General features: G+C 35.7%; 3 protein-coding genes across 3 annotated transcripts; 1 reads left to right on the top strand and 2 right to left on the bottom strand.

Moving 5' to 3' along the window:
* Nucleotides 1-646: 646 nt before the first annotated feature.
* Nucleotides 647-5645, bottom strand: LOC135645991 (ATP-dependent Clp protease proteolytic subunit 5, chloroplastic-like). The gene is made up of 9 exons (XM_065165012.1): nucleotides 5378-5645; nucleotides 5188-5292; nucleotides 4970-5087; nucleotides 4812-4904; nucleotides 2596-2641; nucleotides 2358-2430; nucleotides 1547-1581; nucleotides 1372-1460; nucleotides 647-1077 (listed from the first exon to the last, which is right to left on the bottom strand). Exons 1-9 carry the CDS (start codon nucleotides 5518-5520, stop codon nucleotides 877-879), a joined length of 903 nt encoding a protein of 300 aa, XP_065021084.1. The 5' UTR covers nucleotides 5521-5645; the 3' UTR covers nucleotides 647-876.
* Nucleotides 5646-6878: 1233 nt separating this feature from the next.
* On the bottom strand, nucleotides 6879-7553 carry LOC135644218 (pectinesterase inhibitor 12-like). The gene has a single exon (XM_065161686.1). The coding sequence runs from the start codon at nucleotides 7551-7553 to the stop codon at nucleotides 6879-6881; it is 675 nt and encodes a 224-aa protein (XP_065017758.1).
* A 6670-nt stretch (nucleotides 7554-14223) lies between these two features.
* On the top strand, nucleotides 14224-15594 carry LOC135644217 (glycine-rich cell wall structural protein-like). The gene has a single exon (XM_065161685.1). The coding sequence runs from the start codon at nucleotides 14224-14226 to the stop codon at nucleotides 15592-15594; it is 1371 nt and encodes a 456-aa protein (XP_065017757.1).
* The last annotated feature ends 3651 nt before the right edge of the window (nucleotides 15595-19245 follow it).

Below are 19245 nucleotides of genomic sequence, written 5' to 3'. Positions count from 1 at the left end.
GCAATGATGATCATGGCGCGCACGATTCTTGGCACTCGAATGCACGTACGTTGATCGCACATGGGTCCGTTGGCCGCCTCCAAATACCATTTGTTGGTTTCTTTGACACTTCCTTGGATTGACGTGTTATAAATGGAGATGGAATACATGGATTGAAGGAGTAGAATAAAATTTGCACAATTGCACATCTTATATTTTCTCCTTTGTTATCTATCCATTCTACAAAGTATCGAAGTCCATTATCTTTAATATTATACCTAAAAGGACAGTTTTATTGTGATTTAACATTAATGACAAGTTAGAACACAAGATTACAAGCACTTACATTTTTATACCTAATTAGCTTTTTTTTCAACAAAATAAAAACTTATATCAAAGTCCAATTTGAATTATTATTATATGTGCTTTTATTCTTTTTTTTTTATTAACCCATGAATTCAACCACTGACTCATGACTGGGGTAGATCAGCAGGTTACTGTCCAGGTTGGGTTTTAAAATGTTGGCTAAAACAAATAATATGTGTGAGTCGATAATAAACATCTCTGGGACATCGGGCTCCTACCAATTCGGGGTTTGAGAAGAATCAGAGCCTTACAGACCTCAAAATATAATCAAGATCACAATCATCAATCAGACAAGATAAAATGAAGCAACTACAACATTCCTTTTCTGGAACTAATTGTAAAACTTGTGGGTAATAAAGTCTCAGTATCCAGAAAACCATAGACTAATACTACATCTGGAATTGTGCATGCAGTACTTTGCAACACAAATAACAAAAACACTGCTCTCTTGGGCAATTTGTTCCTAGAAACACCGTTCCTCGCTTATGGCCACAGAAGTAACATCTAACAATGCATTTAGCTGATCGGCAATCACTCTTGCGTGGCTGGCAGTGGCTGCAGAGCTTTGAGAGGATTCATGATCACACCATCGATCAAACCATATTCTTTAGCTTCTTTGGCACTCATGAAGTAGTCCCGATCAGTGTCTTGGTTGATTCTTTCAAAGCTCTGACCAGTGTGGTATGCCAGGTATCCATTCAAATTGGCCTTGTGATGAAGCATTTCATTTGCCTGCAAGTCAACATGATAAACAGTGATATTTTATGACAACTGAGTTTGAGACTTTAACCAAGAAATCTCTTAAGAATCATAGGGTTCCCAAGTCCTAACATCAAAATGCATATTAAGACTGGATGATAAATAATCGCTACTTGACACTCTGGCAGGCATCTAAAGTCCACATTCTCACGTCCAGTCAAAGACTGACTAGACATCTCAGGACAAATCATACATCATCCACATCAATGTGTTAAAGTATCTACAGTTTTATGAAAATTTTCACAAAAAAGAAAATCTGGCTTTTACCTGGATGTCTATATCGGTTTGCCCACCCTGAGCTCCTCCAAGAGGTTGATGAATCATAATCCTGGAGTTTGGTAAGCTGTATCTTTTCCCTGCAATAGTTTTATTTGCACAAACATAAAACTAATGGAAAAGCCATTATCAACTTGGTTGAGTAACCTAAGTCTAGAAGACTTACCCTTTGTGCCAGAGCTCAAAATGAAAGCACCCATACTGTTGTTGAAAGATGAAACAATGAAAAAAAGCCAGCTTAGTGGCCAGTGGAGATGGACATAACTAAGAATATAATAAATCAAGAAACACAAGCAATTTCGGTGATGGTGATAAATTGATCGAAGGGGAAAACAATTATAAATGAAGCAGCTTCTATTATAATCACATTTACAGACAATAATGATGAACATAGGCACTAGTAGACACTGTTTATGCCAGTAGGCGGTGGAGAATTTACTTATCCTTTAAATTCATCAGAACAAATTTGAAACGTACTTCAATTTCATTCTGAAACAGTGTTTGTAGGTACTAGAGTAAGATATTGTTATCTGCTAATCCCCAAACGTAAATTCAGAAGTTCAGGGCCCAAGTAAATAGTTATAATTGTCATTGCCAGTGGCCAGACCAATCAATGCACATAGAACAGAAAAGAATTTCACAAAGGATCAACTAGGTTCCAGTCATACACAACCAATATGACACAGAAAGCAAAGACCATATTACTGTCTGAAAAAGACTGCATATCAATTTCCATGTTCTGTACTCTGTATTTGTTGATATCTCTTCACATGGCTCCATGTTTACATGGAAGTTCCAACAAAACCACCAAAAACAAGTGCCTAAACATTTGCGCTCTAATTATACACAAGTAAATTAAGTAGAGCTCGACAAAATGCATTCTCATATAAGGTGGAGCAGATGTGCGTTAGAATAAAATGCGTTGTGCCGGTAGAAACATTACCATTATGTTAGAATAAAATGCATTGTGCCATTACCTGGCTGCCAGACCAACACAAACAGTAGAAACATCAGGCCTAATGTGTCGCATTGTGTCAAATACAGCCATGCCTAGAAATGATACAGCTCAAACACTTTAGAATAAAATGCACAACAGAAAAGTAAAGATAATATTCTTTAGTAAAAGGCCAAAGAATAGTTCACTCTGTGCTCACCACACAGCTGCGTGTAAAGATAATATTAACATACATACGTATAAAGCAGAAGAAATGTTACCAGCTGTAACTGATCCTCCTGGAGAGTTCACGTACATGACAATATCCTACAAGACAACAAGATAATGATTTAAGATGGCTTCCATAACTAAGATGCTCTAGGATTGACTTGTTTATATGAAAGGACTAAAAAAGAAATCATATGAAAATGGCATTTACAAAGCATAGAGATCAACAAAGAAAAATTCCTAAGAAAATTCAGTTAAGAAGGAACAACATAATCAATTGAAGTTTTGAAAGAATAAGATTCATTTTTTTCTTTTTCATCAAAAAATAAATGACACCAAACATTTCACTGAATATCTTACAGAAAGTTACGCATTTAAACAGGAGGAGGCAGATCTCTAATCAAAGCCTGATCATGTAAATACCAATAACTTGAATCTAAAAGTTGAATGATCACATGAGAAACCACAGAGTCACGAGAGAAATCAAGATTCAGAAAACTTTTTTGTACATTTTATACCCTCGATTTCAACAACACAAGACAGCTTAAATATAAAAGTCCTGCTGTAATAATAAAAGAGATTAATATTCATAACATCCTTTTAGCTATCTGTTATGATGGTTACAAAACAGCCAGGTATTGTCAAAATTCTCACACATGGTGGGACACTTTAGTATCCTGCTGTAAAATCATCAAAAGGGCAGTAAATGCACTTAAATTTCGCATGCACACTTATTAACTTAAGATGAAGGAGCAAAGAGATATAAATATCGGAAACTATTGCTTCTTGTAGTTTTGCAGTTTCTGAGGTTCCTGCTCTCATTTGTGTTGTTATTGTTAAGACCCAAGACACATCATATGCAAAATAATTTCATAAAAAATACTTGACACAACACAAAGAGACATGGTAGTCCAAATCTGTGCTCTAATATGATATTGAATCAATCATAAATATACCATAGAAAATTAATGCAGCAAATAAATGATTAACCAAGTTTATAAGTTTTAAAGTGTAAAGAAAAAAGTGAAGAAACTGCAAGATGGAAGAAGACCAAGATAGGAAAAAACAAAAAACATCATTGGGAGACAAAAAGATAGCCAAGTCCACAAGGCTGAAAGGAACATTGTTTCTTTTTTGGCCAAAAATAATCATGATATCATTGTTATAAATGTGTCAACCAATGAAGCCTTTATTTGTAGACTAACAAACTAAAATTGCAGCTTAGGACCCAATCTTATACTTTACAAGTTTAAAATCATCTAGAACTCAGATAAATTTTCTGCTTTATCTTGTCACCATTCTAGCACAAAAATGAAAGATAACCCAAGGTAATGACAAAAGAAGACTTATGTTAAACAAAATCAACATCGAAAAATTAATTAAGTCTAGGAAATAACTGAAAAAAATCTAGACTCAACTAAATCAAATTAAAAAGAAGACATAGTTCTTTGTCCTAGAGTAGGATGCATCAACCCTTATGTTGAATTTTCTCAGAAGACACTTTAATGCCACAAGCCAATCAAGATTCATATCAAATTATAGCAAGGGAAAAGGTTTTTCTGATAATAGATGCATGGATTAGGTCTGCAACAACTTAAACTAAGAGGTTCAACGCACAAGAGCAACATTTGAAAACTATATTGGTCTGTGAACCATGGCCTAAGCTGCTTGTTATTGCATCACTTGTGTGTCCCTAAGACCTGGGAATGGTTCACTTGTCTATGAACCATGTAATAATTCCTAAAATTCTAAAACTTGGTTATCATTGAGCTACATCAGTTCTGAACTATACAGCATTAAGAGCTGGAAATGAAAAGACAATACTATGATAGTTCAACAAATCTCAGAATTACCGACCCAAATTTCCAGTGCCAGTGTGCACCTTATGAATATACATATAAGTAAATATCAAGCTCGTCATAACTTGTGTACATCCAAGATGTATCTCAGAAATAGCTCCATATAGATGTGCTTCTCTTCAACACAAAACAAAGTTACAAGTTACGACCAAGCATAGTGGATATTTACCACTGGTGAGAACTAGAAACAGGAAGCTAAATGAAGTTCCCTATGGATATAACTCAAAATAAGTAAAGTCAATGAAAATGTCTGTTGAATATCCTAGTGGTTCACATAGTTTCGTGTAGTTAATAGGTTTCGAATTAGAGTCCATAGAAGAGCATCTTTATGCATCTTACTGTAATACTTGTGAAAGAAAACTAGTTAAGAAAGCATAGAAAATAGCATATCCATTTGGTAAGTAAAAGACCTTTGTAGGATCAACAGCGTCCAGATATAAAAGCTGCGCCACGATTATATTTGCCATGTCATCGTCCACAGGTCCGCCGAACCGAATAATTCTCTACAAACAAGAGTTGGCTATAAATCAAGAAAATCTAACCACAATAGGATATCCCAAAATCATACATGCTGGAAGAGTTGGCTGATGACGCTCTGAAACCGCTCCTGCACCATGGGCGGCGGCCCCTGCCCTCCCTGTGCCTCTATCGGGAAATAGGGTGACGACGGCATCACCAAATCATCCCTAAATTAGAACCAAATAAAAATCACACACGCAAAAAGGACAAATCTTTACTCAATTCCTAGCAACGCGATAGAAGAAACAAATAAAAAGAAGAAGATACCTGATAGACCAAATCCCTTTCCTCTGAGATCGTTCGGGAGCCCAGGAGTTAGCGGAATAAACGGCCTTGGGAGAGCTCCAGCTGCAGACGAGCCTCCTACCCTTTCTGGTAGAGAAGAAGCGAACTAAACGGTAAGATCAATCATCCTTTAAGAAAGAAAGAAAAGGCGAGAATGGATCAAGAGGGGTACTTGGGAGAAGCGGAGGAGGACTGGGGATGGAGAAGAGGGCTGCCGAATGAGAGGCGAAGGGTTCCCCTCGCGAGGGATTGGAGGGGGGAGGCGGCCGCGGAAGATGGCGCCGTCGTGGTCGTCGTCGCTGCCGCGAACACCATAGCTTCTGCCGGATCTTCCCCTTTACCCGACTCACCGCGCTCTCTCCTCTTATCCAATTCGCAAGGTAAAGCGGAAGCCGTCGGTTGCTTCCCTGAGACGAATCTGATCTGATAAGAGAAGCGAGTCACTTGGAATTAGGTTTCTATTTGGGCGATTTTTCTAGAAAACACCCATATTTGAAGTATTTTTCAATCAATATTTTTGTTTTATTTTTTTCAAATAATGCCCGAAGTTAAGAATAGCGAAACTATCTATTTGTTATAATATTATTGACATGTTACAGTATTTTAACCATCATAACAAAATTACTACAAAATTTACTTGAAAATATTATAAATATTATAAATATTTTTTAAATTTTAATCAAATTAATTATAAAATTATAAATATAATATTATAGTGATATATGACGAATGACAATAAAAAAAAAGCAGGATATGATATCATTTATAATATTTTTAATATCCTAATAATATATAATAAAATATTATTAAAAAATATTATAATAGTTGAAGACTTGTTAAAAAATGAGCAAAAAATTTGACATAAAACTTGTAAAGGGTATTTTAGGTTTTTTAAATTGAGGGTATTTGAAAAAAATTAAAAGTGGGTACCTTTTTATTTTCATAAAAACATCTAAAATACCCAAATAATACTTAAATTAAGGATATTGTTTGGAAAATATTCGAGTATTTTCTAGAGAAACCGACCTTTCAATTTTCTTCTCTATTTATCCAATTACATATACGCCCCCACATTTGCTCTGAATTACAAAACTATTCATTCATCTTTACCAACGACAGCGATCAGATTTCACGAATATTAAAGCCTATCTAACCCGCTTAGATCATTAGCTTTGAGATTGGCACTTGCGTCGAGTTGATAATTATTATCAACTATTTTTTTGTGAAAATAATTATCTCATTTGGTAAACAATTGAACTTGACATTCTATTACTTTATATTTAGTAATTAATTTGACATCTTAAAATTATTATTTGAATTTTGTATATAATAAATGTATATTTCACATATACTTTTATGTTTTTATCTTTTCATTTTCTAATTTTAGATAATTTTAAATTATCGTTATCCAATTTATGCATGACATTGGCACCTGACACGATAATACAATCATCATCGTTAATAGCATCCGATAAATTATTAATTAGACCAAATTAGTGATCATAAGATCTAAGATGGCTGATAATTAGGCCAGCTCCCATTTATTGATGATATAGGGAGTCACAAAAGAGGATGAAAACCAATTATAGGCACAAACCACATCTCCATTTGCATGCCACAAACTCCTCCCTCTCACTTTCTCTTCCGCTGCCACCAAGAAAAAGCTGCAGCCATCACTGGAGGATCAACTGGGCAAGAGCGAGGGCATTGCTCACCATCTTCATCAAGAAATCATCTTGCTTGGCCAAGGGATTTGCCTTATAAATCTCCGCGAAAGCATCATCGCATGTGCCGTAGTACGATATGACTGCACTCAGCATGCTGTTGGCTGTCCCTGCATCGTGCCCGGCGACGGCGGTGCTCCCTGTCGCGAGATCATCGAATGCATCATCGTACTGTTTGAGGCAGACCTCCAGTGCCTGCTTCACTTGGGGGGTTGTGGTTGGGTTGACGGCAAAGGTCGACGCTATGGCCTTCGCGGTTTGGGTGTGATCGACGGTCATCTTGATGTGCATGGCGAGTAAGGACGCAGCGTCGATGGCAAGATATGACTGGCCGTAAGTAGTGGACGCATAGATGCAAAGGAATGGGTAGTCTGTGTGGGAACATATGCCAGCGACCTCGCCAATTTTGTTCGTGGGACCGGCAGTGGCGAAAGGGAGGAGGGAAGAGAAAAGGGAGAGAAGGATGAGGAGGAGGTGGCTTGGCCTCATGGTTGCTGGCTGAGGAATGGGAAGCCCGGCGCCGAGAACAAATGCATGCGATCCTAATAAATAGCAGGTGAAGAACTTTGCTGGCCTCAGATTTGTAACTGCAATGCTCTCTATATTAAGCCTATGTGCAACCATATTTATCGTTAATAAATATAAATACATATATTTTCCACCAATAAATTTATTTTATATATTAATTGATCTATTTTCAAGATATCATCTCTATTATTATTTGATAGGGATGATTTTATCTCATGTCAACTCATCTGCCACCGAGGCCGACCAATACCTAAATAGGGCTCTTAAGTCATAAGCCCCAAAATGATGTCGTACTACATCCCGATGTGCCCCGTATTAATGATTGACAATAATCGTTCTACCTTATCAAGATCAGAGAATGATCAAGCGGTTCACCTAATATTATCCTAGGTTAGTCAGTAAAAAGGTTTAGGGATCAAATATAAAAAAGAACCCATCAGTTCATGCTGAGAGAGGATTTTTTACACACTAACTCAGTCAATAAGCTTACACTATTATCTTCTTTTTTTTGCTAACTTAAGCATTGGAAGGACTGTGCCAGACAACCACTAACGTCGACCTGTTATGTAAGATCGTCGATGATTAGGAGGTGACTCTACTGTTAGGATGCAGCCACGAGACTATCCTCCGCTCGAGGACACCTGGATAACCCAGCAACCCCAAGGAAAAACCTTGTAACTAAGAAGATCCTATATCGCCTACCCGATCATCCCAAACTGAGTCTTCACTAATAGAATGACTTCTGACTGGATCGCTTATACGATTTCATTTCACCAACTCTCCCATATCAATTAGGAAAAGACATTTGGATGAGCCTGTGCCTTCGATAGAGGACCAATTATGTTGACTCATCAATCGACAGTACTCATGACACCATCATTATTTAACATAAGAAAATCCTTAATTAGGATTATATAGTTAAGTAATATATGCTAATAATAATAAATAAATAAATAAAATAAAATAAAATAAAATAAAATAAAAAAGTTGAGAACATTCAGATTATATCCTATCCAACTTTGGGCAACTTAAGTATTCTAATAATATTGTGGATGAACTGAATGGATAATTGCACGAGTGCAACATCCAATCACTAAAATAACACCGAGATTGGAAGTTTCTTATTAATCATTTTTAAAATATTATTATTATTATTATTTAATATGCAAAAGTTATTTTAACATGAGTATCTTTTATATATTGTAGATTTTAGTTGATAGAATACTTTTTAAAAAATATATGTATAAAAAGTGAATTCGACGTTAAATCTCCATTGAAAGTGGAAGTTATCACGTAGGCCCTATCTTTAAATCTGACAATTAAGGGTTTATTTAAATTATAGGCTATTTGTCTCCCAACAATTTAGGCAAAATGAAGCTCATATTTGATACAATCAATTTTGATTATAAGTTTGATAAGATGGTATCGATCCAACTTGTTTCTGAGAGTTATAGTGTGTGGAATAGATAAAGAAATAAATCTTAAACCAGATCAATCCTGAATTTCTCGAAGGTAAAATAAATATTCTCGTCTCATATCACTTATCGTATTCTTGTGTGGAATAGATAGAGTTAGCATTGATCTGATTGATCACGGGAGAACGATATCTAGTTTAAGAGCTAAAATCTAATTCAGTAAGTTCGGAATGATATAATTGAGACGTCGTTTTGTATATCATTTATGTAATTACCGATTTGATAGAAAAACACTTTCTCCAATGTGGATGTAGTATGTACAGTATGTTTTTTTTGCCATGAGTTCTTATCGACCGATGATAATGACAGTATTAAAATTTTTTGTCATTGTCTTTCTACCTTCTATTTAATGTAGTTTAGGATAGTATTAACAGAACAAGAGGGTCAACATTAGCGAAAAGGATTGCATTTGGTGGAGGTTCATCAATCAAGGGGCATTCTGGTTAGTTTTTGTTGGCTTTTCTTGTATAACTTTAGAGAGGAAAGAGAATAATAGAAAGAATTAGGAGTACTTTCAAGGATAATTATATATTATCCTTTTAGTTATATATGATTAGTATTTTGATTTTTATATTTTAAAAAAAAATAATATTAAGATTTTTATATTTATGAAAATAAAATATTTTATTATAATTATCCTCACATCATCAATTTTGTAGTAGTAAAAATATAATTTCATATAAACTTTTGACGCTAGCAAGAATGTAACACATATGGTCACCTTTCTCGTTGTTTTTTTGGGTTTCTAATCACCGAGATCTTAATTCATCATATATTTATTTTCACAAAACAATTACCCTTAATTTTTTATATGATGTCATGTCTACTCTTTTTCTCTGTGTTTTTTCTTTTATTGGCACTATTGTGGTTTTAGCGAATGAAGAACTTCTAGGCATGGTTGGTGACCGACATCGGTATTCTCATTTTCACTACCCACTGTGAGATGTTTCTCCAATCCCCCCTTCTCGTACTTAGCCTAGGGGACACCGCACTTCCACTCCTCTCCCTTACCCTAGGCGATCGATTACTGGTGGTGCTATGCACATCTATCGAACTCGTCGTCACTCCCACCGTTGTCTGCCTTGCCCTAGTAGTCCGACATCTCGATCATGTTGCAATCCTCCACTAGGGCCTAGTAGCACTCCAATGCCTTGGCGGAACTCCACTCTGCTAATTGTTGTGATGGCAAACCACTAGTCCAAGGTGCCTTCCGGGTACACCACCAAGGCTTGCTCGAAGAGCTTGTCCTCCTATCACGTCCATAGCCTCGACACCGCCCCCCATGAACTGCTTGGAGAACATAAACATCAAGTCACCTCACCCATTCGTCTTACTCTTCTTTTGCAAGGAATGGGGGGGTTGGTGGCACAATATTTTTTACTCAACATTGTCATTGGTCTATCATCCATAGCGCAACTGGAGGCACGTGAGGTTGGTGCACGAGGGTGGCATTCCAAAGGAGATCCGAGCACCAACCTCACGTGCCACCGATGTTGTCGATGGTTTATAGTCTGCAGCACAACCATAGATGTGTAAGGGTGGCATTCTAGAAGAGATCTGAGTATTAGCCTCGCATGCCACTGGCATTACCGACCTTGTGCCCCACCGACACCGCTATCGTCCACAGAAAAGTTTATAGGAAATTAACTTTTTACCCTTTTTATTCACGATGAAATTGACAACATGTATAAAATTGGGGTAAATGTTTCACTTTCATAAGTGTAGAGGTCTCAAAACTACTTTTTAAATTATAAGAACCGAGATGCTAATTCTATTTAACTATAGAGTGTAATATGTAATTACCCCTTTCAATTTGCTTTTAGATTAATCCAAAAACACCTATTTATATTGACTAAAAGATAAAATATAAGTTTTTTAAAACAAAGAAAAAATCTACTGTATCCCAAATAAATATTCTCATCCTAATCTATTTATTTAAATCTAAATATTTATCTTTTACTTTATGTAATCTAACTATTTGAATTGATTAACACACCCCCTAATTTGAATAGTTGTAACTTAAAGTTATCTTCGGAATAAAATATTTCTTTCACTAAAGTTTTTGTGAAGATATCAATAAACTGATCTTCGATACTGCAACCACTATTTTTTGCATCTTTAACATTTTTCAGAGTCTTCAATGGTTGCTCATCTTCACTTTTCTAAGAAACTCGTCCCAAACACAATCTAAAACTTTTCGCTTCTTTAATTGTGGCTCCTCATTGCTCTCATCAAAACTTTCATCAACTTTAGTCTTATTCTAAGGCATCTTCTTATCGGTTTGAATTTTAAAGAACTTATTATATGAGATAGTTTGTATAGATCTAGAAAAATTTTAATGGTCATAACTTTTATGCTATAATGTCTATTCATTAATAACAATAGCATGGAAGGAGAAATCCAAAAATAATAAATGAAACACTTTTTTTTTTTTGTTATCCTTAGAATTGCTATCAATTTTTTTATTTTTTTTTATCATAAATTAAGTATTTTTATCATAAAAAATAATATAATAATCTTTTTTCATCGGTTGCCCTAACCTAATGGTATTTTGTCTTAAACTAGAAATATACATCAAATCATCAATAAATTTTTTTATCAGATTTGGTGTTCATAGAAATTATTCATTTTCATTCCACTTGAATCTTGATGTCATTTCCCATCTGCATTGTAAATCTGATTGAATCATCAAGTCTTTGAAATAAATTATGTCCCATATCATGTGATTACTACATTCACTATCTAAAATCCAAATAGATCTAGAATATTTTTTATTGGATGCTATAAAGAAAATATATTCTTCATCTTTTTTTTCATCATTATTTTTCTCATGATAATTTATTTAATTTTTTTCTAATAATCTTTTTCAAGATGATCATATTTTTTTTATAATAAGAGTATGGATTTTTATTTTTGTACTAATAATCTTTTTCAATATATCTAATATTTTTATAATAAAAATATTGATAGGTTTCTTTACTACCTTTGTTCAAGTTCCTTTAACTGATCGATCATAACCTCTGCTAATTTAATCTCTCCCTTGAGATCTAACTTTTAAATTTTTCTTTTGGTCCTTTTTTTGATCTATCTTCATTTAAAGAACATGTTTTAAAATTTTTTCTAAAGATATATTTACTTTTTGTTCATGAGCTAAAAAGGAACCCATTAATTCATCAATAGATAATGTATTTATATCTATAGCTTCTTTTATAGTAGTATAAATTATATCATATTTTGGAGATAAACTTTATAAAATATTTTCTACTATAATTTGATATTTAAGATTTTCACCGTAAGATCTCATTTGGTTCATAATATAAGATATTTTTTAAGAAGAAATCAATGAGAGATTGAGAATCTTTCATCATAACAGTTTCAAATTCATATTATAGAATTTAAAGTTTTAAAATATTTACTTTGTTTGTGTCTTCAAATACACTTTTTAGTATTTTTCATACTTATGCTGATGTCATGTCATAATGATTTGGGAAAATAGGGAATCATCTTATTTTGCTTATTGTAGCATATAGCTACATCTTTTTATATATTCTCATTCATCTTATTTTTTTTTTATCTTTAGTAATATTAGAATCTTGTTGATCATACTTAACAAAACCATCTTTTACGAAATTTCATAATCCTAATGAGATAAATAAAATTTTCATCTTAATAGTTCAAAATTGATAATTATCACCTTTGAAGATAAGAAGTAGATTATGAGCACTTACTCGTCTTCTTGTTTTTTTTCTAGATCTACTAACAATTTTTTTTTATTGATCTTCATAGAACTGTTAGTTTTTCTATAGAATTTCAAGTAGCTTTTGGATTGTTCCAAAAGCACCATTTTATATTGATTAAAGGATAAAGTATAAATTTTTAAAATAATAAAAAAATCTATCATATCTCAAATAAATTTTTTCATCCTAATTTATTTATTTAAATTTACATCTTTATCTTTTACTTTATCTAATCAACTGTTTAAATTAATCTTAACAGTCTCGTCATTTTTCATGTCTAATGACATGACTTAGGCAGTAGGAAACTTGAAGAGCAGGCAAGTGTTGCCTCAAGAACAGGGTTTCCTCCACCAAATCTACGACTTGATTGAAAGATACATTCTGCCTAAACGAAGTCACTTTCCAGTACAAAAATGACAGCGTTGTACTGTACAGTAGATTTGGTAATAACTCTCTGCAAGCACATGAGAAAATTAGCCAATTGAATGTGTTCCCTTTCTTCTCTGTCAAGGAGTGTTGATGACAGTACACGTTGTCTACCATCCTAGCCAGATTAAGAATCCTGAATTATTTGAGACAAAGGTCACAATAATTCTCATAAAACAAGGAAATGGCAAGCATCACATCTACATTTTTATTCAGCAGTAAAATGTATATCCATTTTGATCAGCTTCCTCCGCCATCTACTGAGATGAACAGTTGCTGTTACAGGCTACAAAGGCAAGAAAAGTTGGCCTTCTGTTCTACTCTATTTGGTGGCCACAATAGAGGAACCAAAGAGTGTCAGTCCCTGTGCATGAATCAGAGTACACCACCAAGTTTCTATCCGTGTTACACAGTATAGTATTAATCGAACTTTTTCTGTGAGCCCCCTGTTGATAACAAAATGAATGGACCATAATCCAGCATCCAGCATGTGATATCATTAAATGCAATGTTTCTTGTTCGCCCGAGCATATCTATCATTTTCATGCAGTCCTATGCAATATCTTGCTGTTATGTTGCCTTTTTCTTTCATCTAATGTTCACTGGCAATATAGGCTTCAGTTGATCGTTCACTGGTAGTCACTTCTCTGTGATTCTACCAACATAACGCTCATAATTTGTTGTAAGTGTCTTGCTCTGTGTCGTTTCAAGCAAGGAGAAGGCTGTGTCTTCATGGAGGCTTGAAACCTAGTTTGCCAAAGCAGCATGACGTTACGGTTCCAGTATTGCATCCGAAACTTGCAGCGTATACGTAGATGCACGTAACCCGAGTGCGTAAAAACCAGGGAGGGGGCGGCGGTGTCGGAGAGCATCGTGTTGGTTGAGATCGACGCGTGGCATTCAATGGGAATCGCCACTGGCAGAGTGATAAGACTTCACAGCCCAATTCTGTAGACTTTGGTAGCTTCGGCTCTGCTGGATTTGTGGGTATGAACTGTTGTCCAATGCACAGAGAGCTCCCGCCAACCACCTGCATTGAATTCTTGCTCTATATATCTATGCTTCAGTCGCTCAGAGCTCAAACACAAAAGAGGAGCGAGTCCTCCTTTCCTTGAGGGTGTCGAGGAGATGGGCAGGGCTGTGAAGTGCGCGTGTAGCCTCGGACTGATGGTCCTGGCGATGGTGATGGTTGTGGGGATCGCTGAAGGGCGTCGGCTTGAGAAAGATAACTTGCTTGGCGGTGGTGGGATCGGAGGAGGGTTCGGTGGTGGAGTTGGTGGGGGCTTTGGTGGCGGGACTGGTGTCGGTGGTGGCTTTGGAGGTGGTAAAGGTGGAGGGGGTGGTTTTGGTGGTGGTGCTGGTGCTGGTGCTGGTGGCGGGGCTGGAGGTGGCTTTGGAGGTGGAGCTGGTGGAGGTGCCGGTGCTGGAGGTGGCTTTGGAGGCGGCAAAGGTGGTGGTAGCGGGAGTGGTGGAGGTGGTGGTTCTGGCGGTGGATTTGGAGGTGGCAAGGGTGGTGGAGCTGGTGGAGGCGGTGGCTTTGGAGGTGGCAAAGGTGGTGGAGCTGGAGGAGGAGTTGGTGGTGGAGCAGGTGGCGGAGGTGGTGCCGGTGGTGGCTTTGGGGGAGGCAAAGGAGGTGGAGCTGGTGGGGGTGTAGGTGGTGGAGCCGGTGGAGGGGTTGGAGGCGGAGGTGGAGCTGGTGGAGGTGCAGGTGGTGGCTTTGGGGGAGGTAAAGGAGGTGGAGCTGGTGGAGCCGGTGGAGGGGCTGGAGGCGGAGGTGGAGCTGGTGGAGGTGCAGGTGGTGGCTTTGGGGGAGGTAATGGAGGTGGAGCTGGTGGAGGTGTAGGTGGTGGAGCCGGTGGAGGGACTGGAGGCGGAGGTGGAGCTGGTGGAGGTGCAGGTGGTGGCTTTGGGGGAGGTAATGGAGGTGGAGCTGGTGGAGGTGTAGGTGGTGGCTTTGGGGGAGGAAATGGAGGTGGAGCTGGTGGAGGTGTAGGTGGTGGAGCCGGTGGAGGGGCTGGAGGCGGAGGTGGAGCTGGTGGAGGTGCAGGTGGTGGCTTTGGGGGAGGTAATGGAGGTGGAGCTGGTGGAGGAGTAGGTGGTGGAGCCGGTGGAGGGGCTGGGGGCGGAGGTGGAGCTGGTGCAGGTGCAGGTGGTGGCTTTGGGGGAGGCAAAGGAGGTGGAGCTGGTGGAGGTGTAGGTGGTGGAGCCGGTGGAGGTGCTGGAGGCGGAGGTGGAGCTGGTGGTGGTGCTGGCGGAGGAATCGGAGGTGGAGCTGGTGGTGGTGCTGGCGGAGGAATCGGAGGTGGAGGTGGTGCTGGTGGCGGGGTTGGCGGTGGCTCCGGCGGAGGTTTTGGAGGAGGAATCGGGGGTGGTAATGGAGGGGGCTTTGGCGGAGGAGGCGGCATTGGTGGAGGCTTTGGAGGCGGCAGCGGTGCAGGTGGTGGATTGGGCGGTGGAATCGGGGGTGGCGGTGGAGGAGGAGGTGGTGGTGGGTTCTAAACGGTTCGCACGAAGTTTGAAGTAAGCCTAAGCTATTTATACTCCTATCTCATGTAATGGGAATTAGTATATTCCCAGAAATAAATATTACGTAGTTTATGGATATACTATTCTCTCTCTCTCTCTCTCTCTCTCTCTTCTTGTGCATGTGTTCACGTTAAAAGAAGATCTACAAACGTCATACATGTGCGCAGCTATCCATAGAGCAGCTGTGTGACACGACAACACTGATACGGCGTAGTCCAAAAGATCGGCCAAAGTCTAACCATTGAAGCAAAACATGCAGCCGCATAGGCATAGAAAGGTCCATGAAACGGGATTAGTTCAGCCACGTGCATGATAGACTTCTTTTCGAAAGACCCTCTTCAGCTGCGAGCCATATGGGTTGGCCAAATTAATTATATTTAGATTGATGAAAAAAATTCTAATCGATTAAATTTTTATTAAATTAAAATTTATCTTTATAAATATATATTGAGTTTGAAGATCTTAATGAGAGAGGTAAAATAAGTGTTCGTGAGAATGATCTTTATGAATTTTTTTTAGATTGATACGAGAGATATAAGTTATACTTGAATCAAGATAATTAACTAAGAGCTTCATAATTAATCTTATATAGTGAAAATTTTAATTTATTTTATTGATATAGGTGAGATTTATTTAATCATATTTATCTAACATCAGCTTTTTGATTTTTTTTATTCGATATATTTTTTATTATTGATCTCTGGATTTTTTAGTATTAAATTTTTTCTCTTCCTCCTCAATAAAGTGGTATTAGTATCCAAAAGATTTAATGATTAAAAATTCAATAAGGATATCATCAGTTATTTTTGTTAGCTTTAATATGAAATATTTTAATGAAACAAATAATTTCACTTGGCAAAAAAGGATGAAAGATCTTCTCCTTCAATAAAACCTAATAATAAGGGAGAAGGAAGTGAAAAAAAAAAAGCAATAATGATTGGGAGTAGGTCAAGGCAAAGTGCACGAGAATTATTTGTCTTTGCATTGCTAATAATATTAATGATGATTTTATCATGATTATTTGAAAAAGTTAGAAAAGTTTCCTATAACAAAAAATTACCTAATAAGTTGTATTTAAAACAATAATTACAAAGGAATATTAGATCAATCATTCAAAACAATGTATCTCTAATTTTAAAAATACCCATATTATTCATTAATTTTTTTGTTTATTATAATATTTTTGATCTGTCAAAAAAAACTCTGTAAAATTTACTTAAAATATTGAAGATGATATAAATAAACTTCTATTTCAACTATTCTAACTTATAAGCCTAAAAACATGATATTATAAGTAATGATAATTAAAGAGACATGAAATGATACAATATCATATCATGCATTTACACTTTTTTTTTACATATCTTTCCTAACCAATCATTTTATTCCTCGTTTATAAATATTTATTATATTTTATTCATCAAATCATAAGTAGAAAATTAAATGTAATGATGTCAACTTTAAAAATCATCCAAGTAGCTTTACCTAACGGTAAAAGAAGGTTTACCCTCCGTTGGAATCCGATTTAATACCGGAGAGGTTGCTTTAAAAATTAAAAATAAAGAAAATTCAGCAATGCTGAGTAGGAATCCCAAAAGTCAACTCAAAATGAATACATGATCAAAATTCAATCATTCCATTGGCGTATATCGAATACCTGAAGGAGAACTCCCCCAACAACAAATGAAGCGGCTTTATCCTATGGGATGAGTTTATAGTCTCCCAATAACAGATGGAGGCAAACTCATATCGTACTCCCAACAGCGGATGGAGTGATATCCCTCACCCGTCAAAGTGGGGTCACGTTCCTCCCAACAACGGATGGAGGAACTGTCCAGTCACCACGTTTGACGACCCGCTAATCTCCGAAGGGAATCGCCCTACCTGCTCTCGGTAGGGAAATAACATAATTTCACATTGATCATATCCATATCAAGATGAAATAACAAATTTAAAACATCTCTATTAAATATTATCAATATCAAATAATATAAATTAGCCCTCAATTGACTTGAACCCTAGTTCAATCGATCCAATTGAATTTAATTTACTAGAACCTAACTGAATCGATCTCTAATCCTCATTTAACTGGTCTGAAACTATCCTAGACTAGTATAATTTAGGTTAAACTAGCTTGAATAAGTCAATCAATTCGGAATCATCCTGAATTGATCTAGACTAATCAAGTCTAGTTTAGTTCAATCAATATTCGGGCTCAAACCCAACAACAATATTGAGCTAGATTGAACCAGTCTATCTACTGATCATGTGCATTACACATGACTGAACATACATCACACAAAGTTGGCTCAGCCTTGGCCCATGGACTGGTCAAGTGCGTCGTATATAACGACCCATGATGGTTGGGCTGGGTTAGCCCACAAGCCAAGGCCTAACCCATGGGTTATGGCCTGACCTATGGGTTGAGCCTGACGTATGAGCAATTTTAGTTCAATTCATATCCAATTTCATACCATAATATATATTAACTAATAATTATATAAATAAAAACATAATAACATATTAAAAGATAGATTGAGAGATAAACTTTAATACAAGAAAATAACCTCCTAAATTCAAATAGAAATTATATTTTCAACACATGTATAATTTCAATACATTCTAGTCAAATAAATTTTAAATCATTAAGAATAGCACATTTTAAATTTCAGATCAAGAAAATATCAATAATTTTAGATAATATATTTTAATCTAACAAAAACTCTAATCCAGATAAGATTAAAGATAAGTTGTGATGTCAAGAAATATCATATAATTAATATATAAAACATGTAAAATTTTAACATATTTAAATCTAAAAATAAAAACCTTAAACAAGGGTGAAAGAAAATTATAAAAAAAGTCAACTAATAGCTTTTAATACCTAATAAAAATTTTGATATTTAAAAATTAATAATTATTTTCAAACTATAAAACTTTCAATATTTAAAGAATCAAAATAAAAATTAAAACTTTTATTTTCAAGAAAGATAAGGAAACCTATATCTCATCAATAGGGTGTAACTTCTCATTTCTCTCGCTGCTAGGCGTGGGTAAATGAGGAACGAAGGAGAGAGAAATCACTCTCCTTAAATAGGAAATTTATTTTTATTTTTATATTTTATTTAATATAAATTATTTCTATTTAATATACTAACAAATATGATATCATCATAGAATACTTAATAGTTATTTCCTAATTCGTATTAACAAGGAAATAGATTAAGATTTTCTAAATTACAATGGTAAGTAAGAAAAAAAATAATTTCTAACTTAATTATTTGACTTAATTACATATTATATCACAGTATTTTTGATAATATTTATAATTTTTATAATATATCAATAAAATATTATAAATATTATTAAAAATATAAATAAGGAAAAATGAAAACACTATAATAGTTAAAAAGGGGTAAGAAAATGAGTGAAAATTTTGATGAAAATTTTTTTGAGAGATATTTTATATTTTTAAATTAAGAATATAATTTGAAAAAAAAATATATATTTGAACAATACCTAAATATGAATATTTTATAGGAAAATCGACCTTAAAAAAATATATGTGTTAAATTTTGATTTACTGAAATAAATACGAAAAACTGCGAATTGGGAGGGGCATAT

The sequence above is a fragment of the Musa acuminata genome, chromosome BXJ3-8 (assembly GCF_036884655.1).
Source record: "Musa acuminata AAA Group cultivar baxijiao chromosome BXJ3-8, Cavendish_Baxijiao_AAA, whole genome shotgun sequence".
NCBI lineage: Eukaryota > Viridiplantae > Streptophyta > Magnoliopsida > Zingiberales > Musaceae > Musa > Musa acuminata.
Note: the sequence above shows the minus strand (reverse complement) of the source record. Positions and strands in the feature narration are given on the sequence as shown.

Bases quoted from the DNA above. Each gene is read 5' to 3' on its own strand.
- LOC135645991 (XM_065165012.1), bottom strand. From the start codon at position 5,520: ATGGTGTTCGCGGCAGCGACGACGACCACGACGGCGCCATCTTCCGCG. The intron at 5,293-5,377 runs GTACCCCTCTTG...CTTCTCTACCAG, and splicing joins TCCTCCTCCGCTTCTCCCAA to AAAGGGTAGGAGGCTCGTCT. The intron at 4,905-4,969 runs GTATGATTTTGG...TCTTGTTTGTAG, and splicing joins TCAGCCAACTCTTCCAGCAT to AGAATTATTCGGTTCGGCGG.
- LOC135644218 (XM_065161686.1), bottom strand. From the start codon at position 7,553: ATGGTTGCACATAGGCTTAATATAGAGAGCATTGCAGTTACAAATCTG.
- LOC135644217 (XM_065161685.1), top strand. From the start codon at position 14,224: ATGGGCAGGGCTGTGAAGTGCGCGTGTAGCCTCGGACTGATGGTCCTG.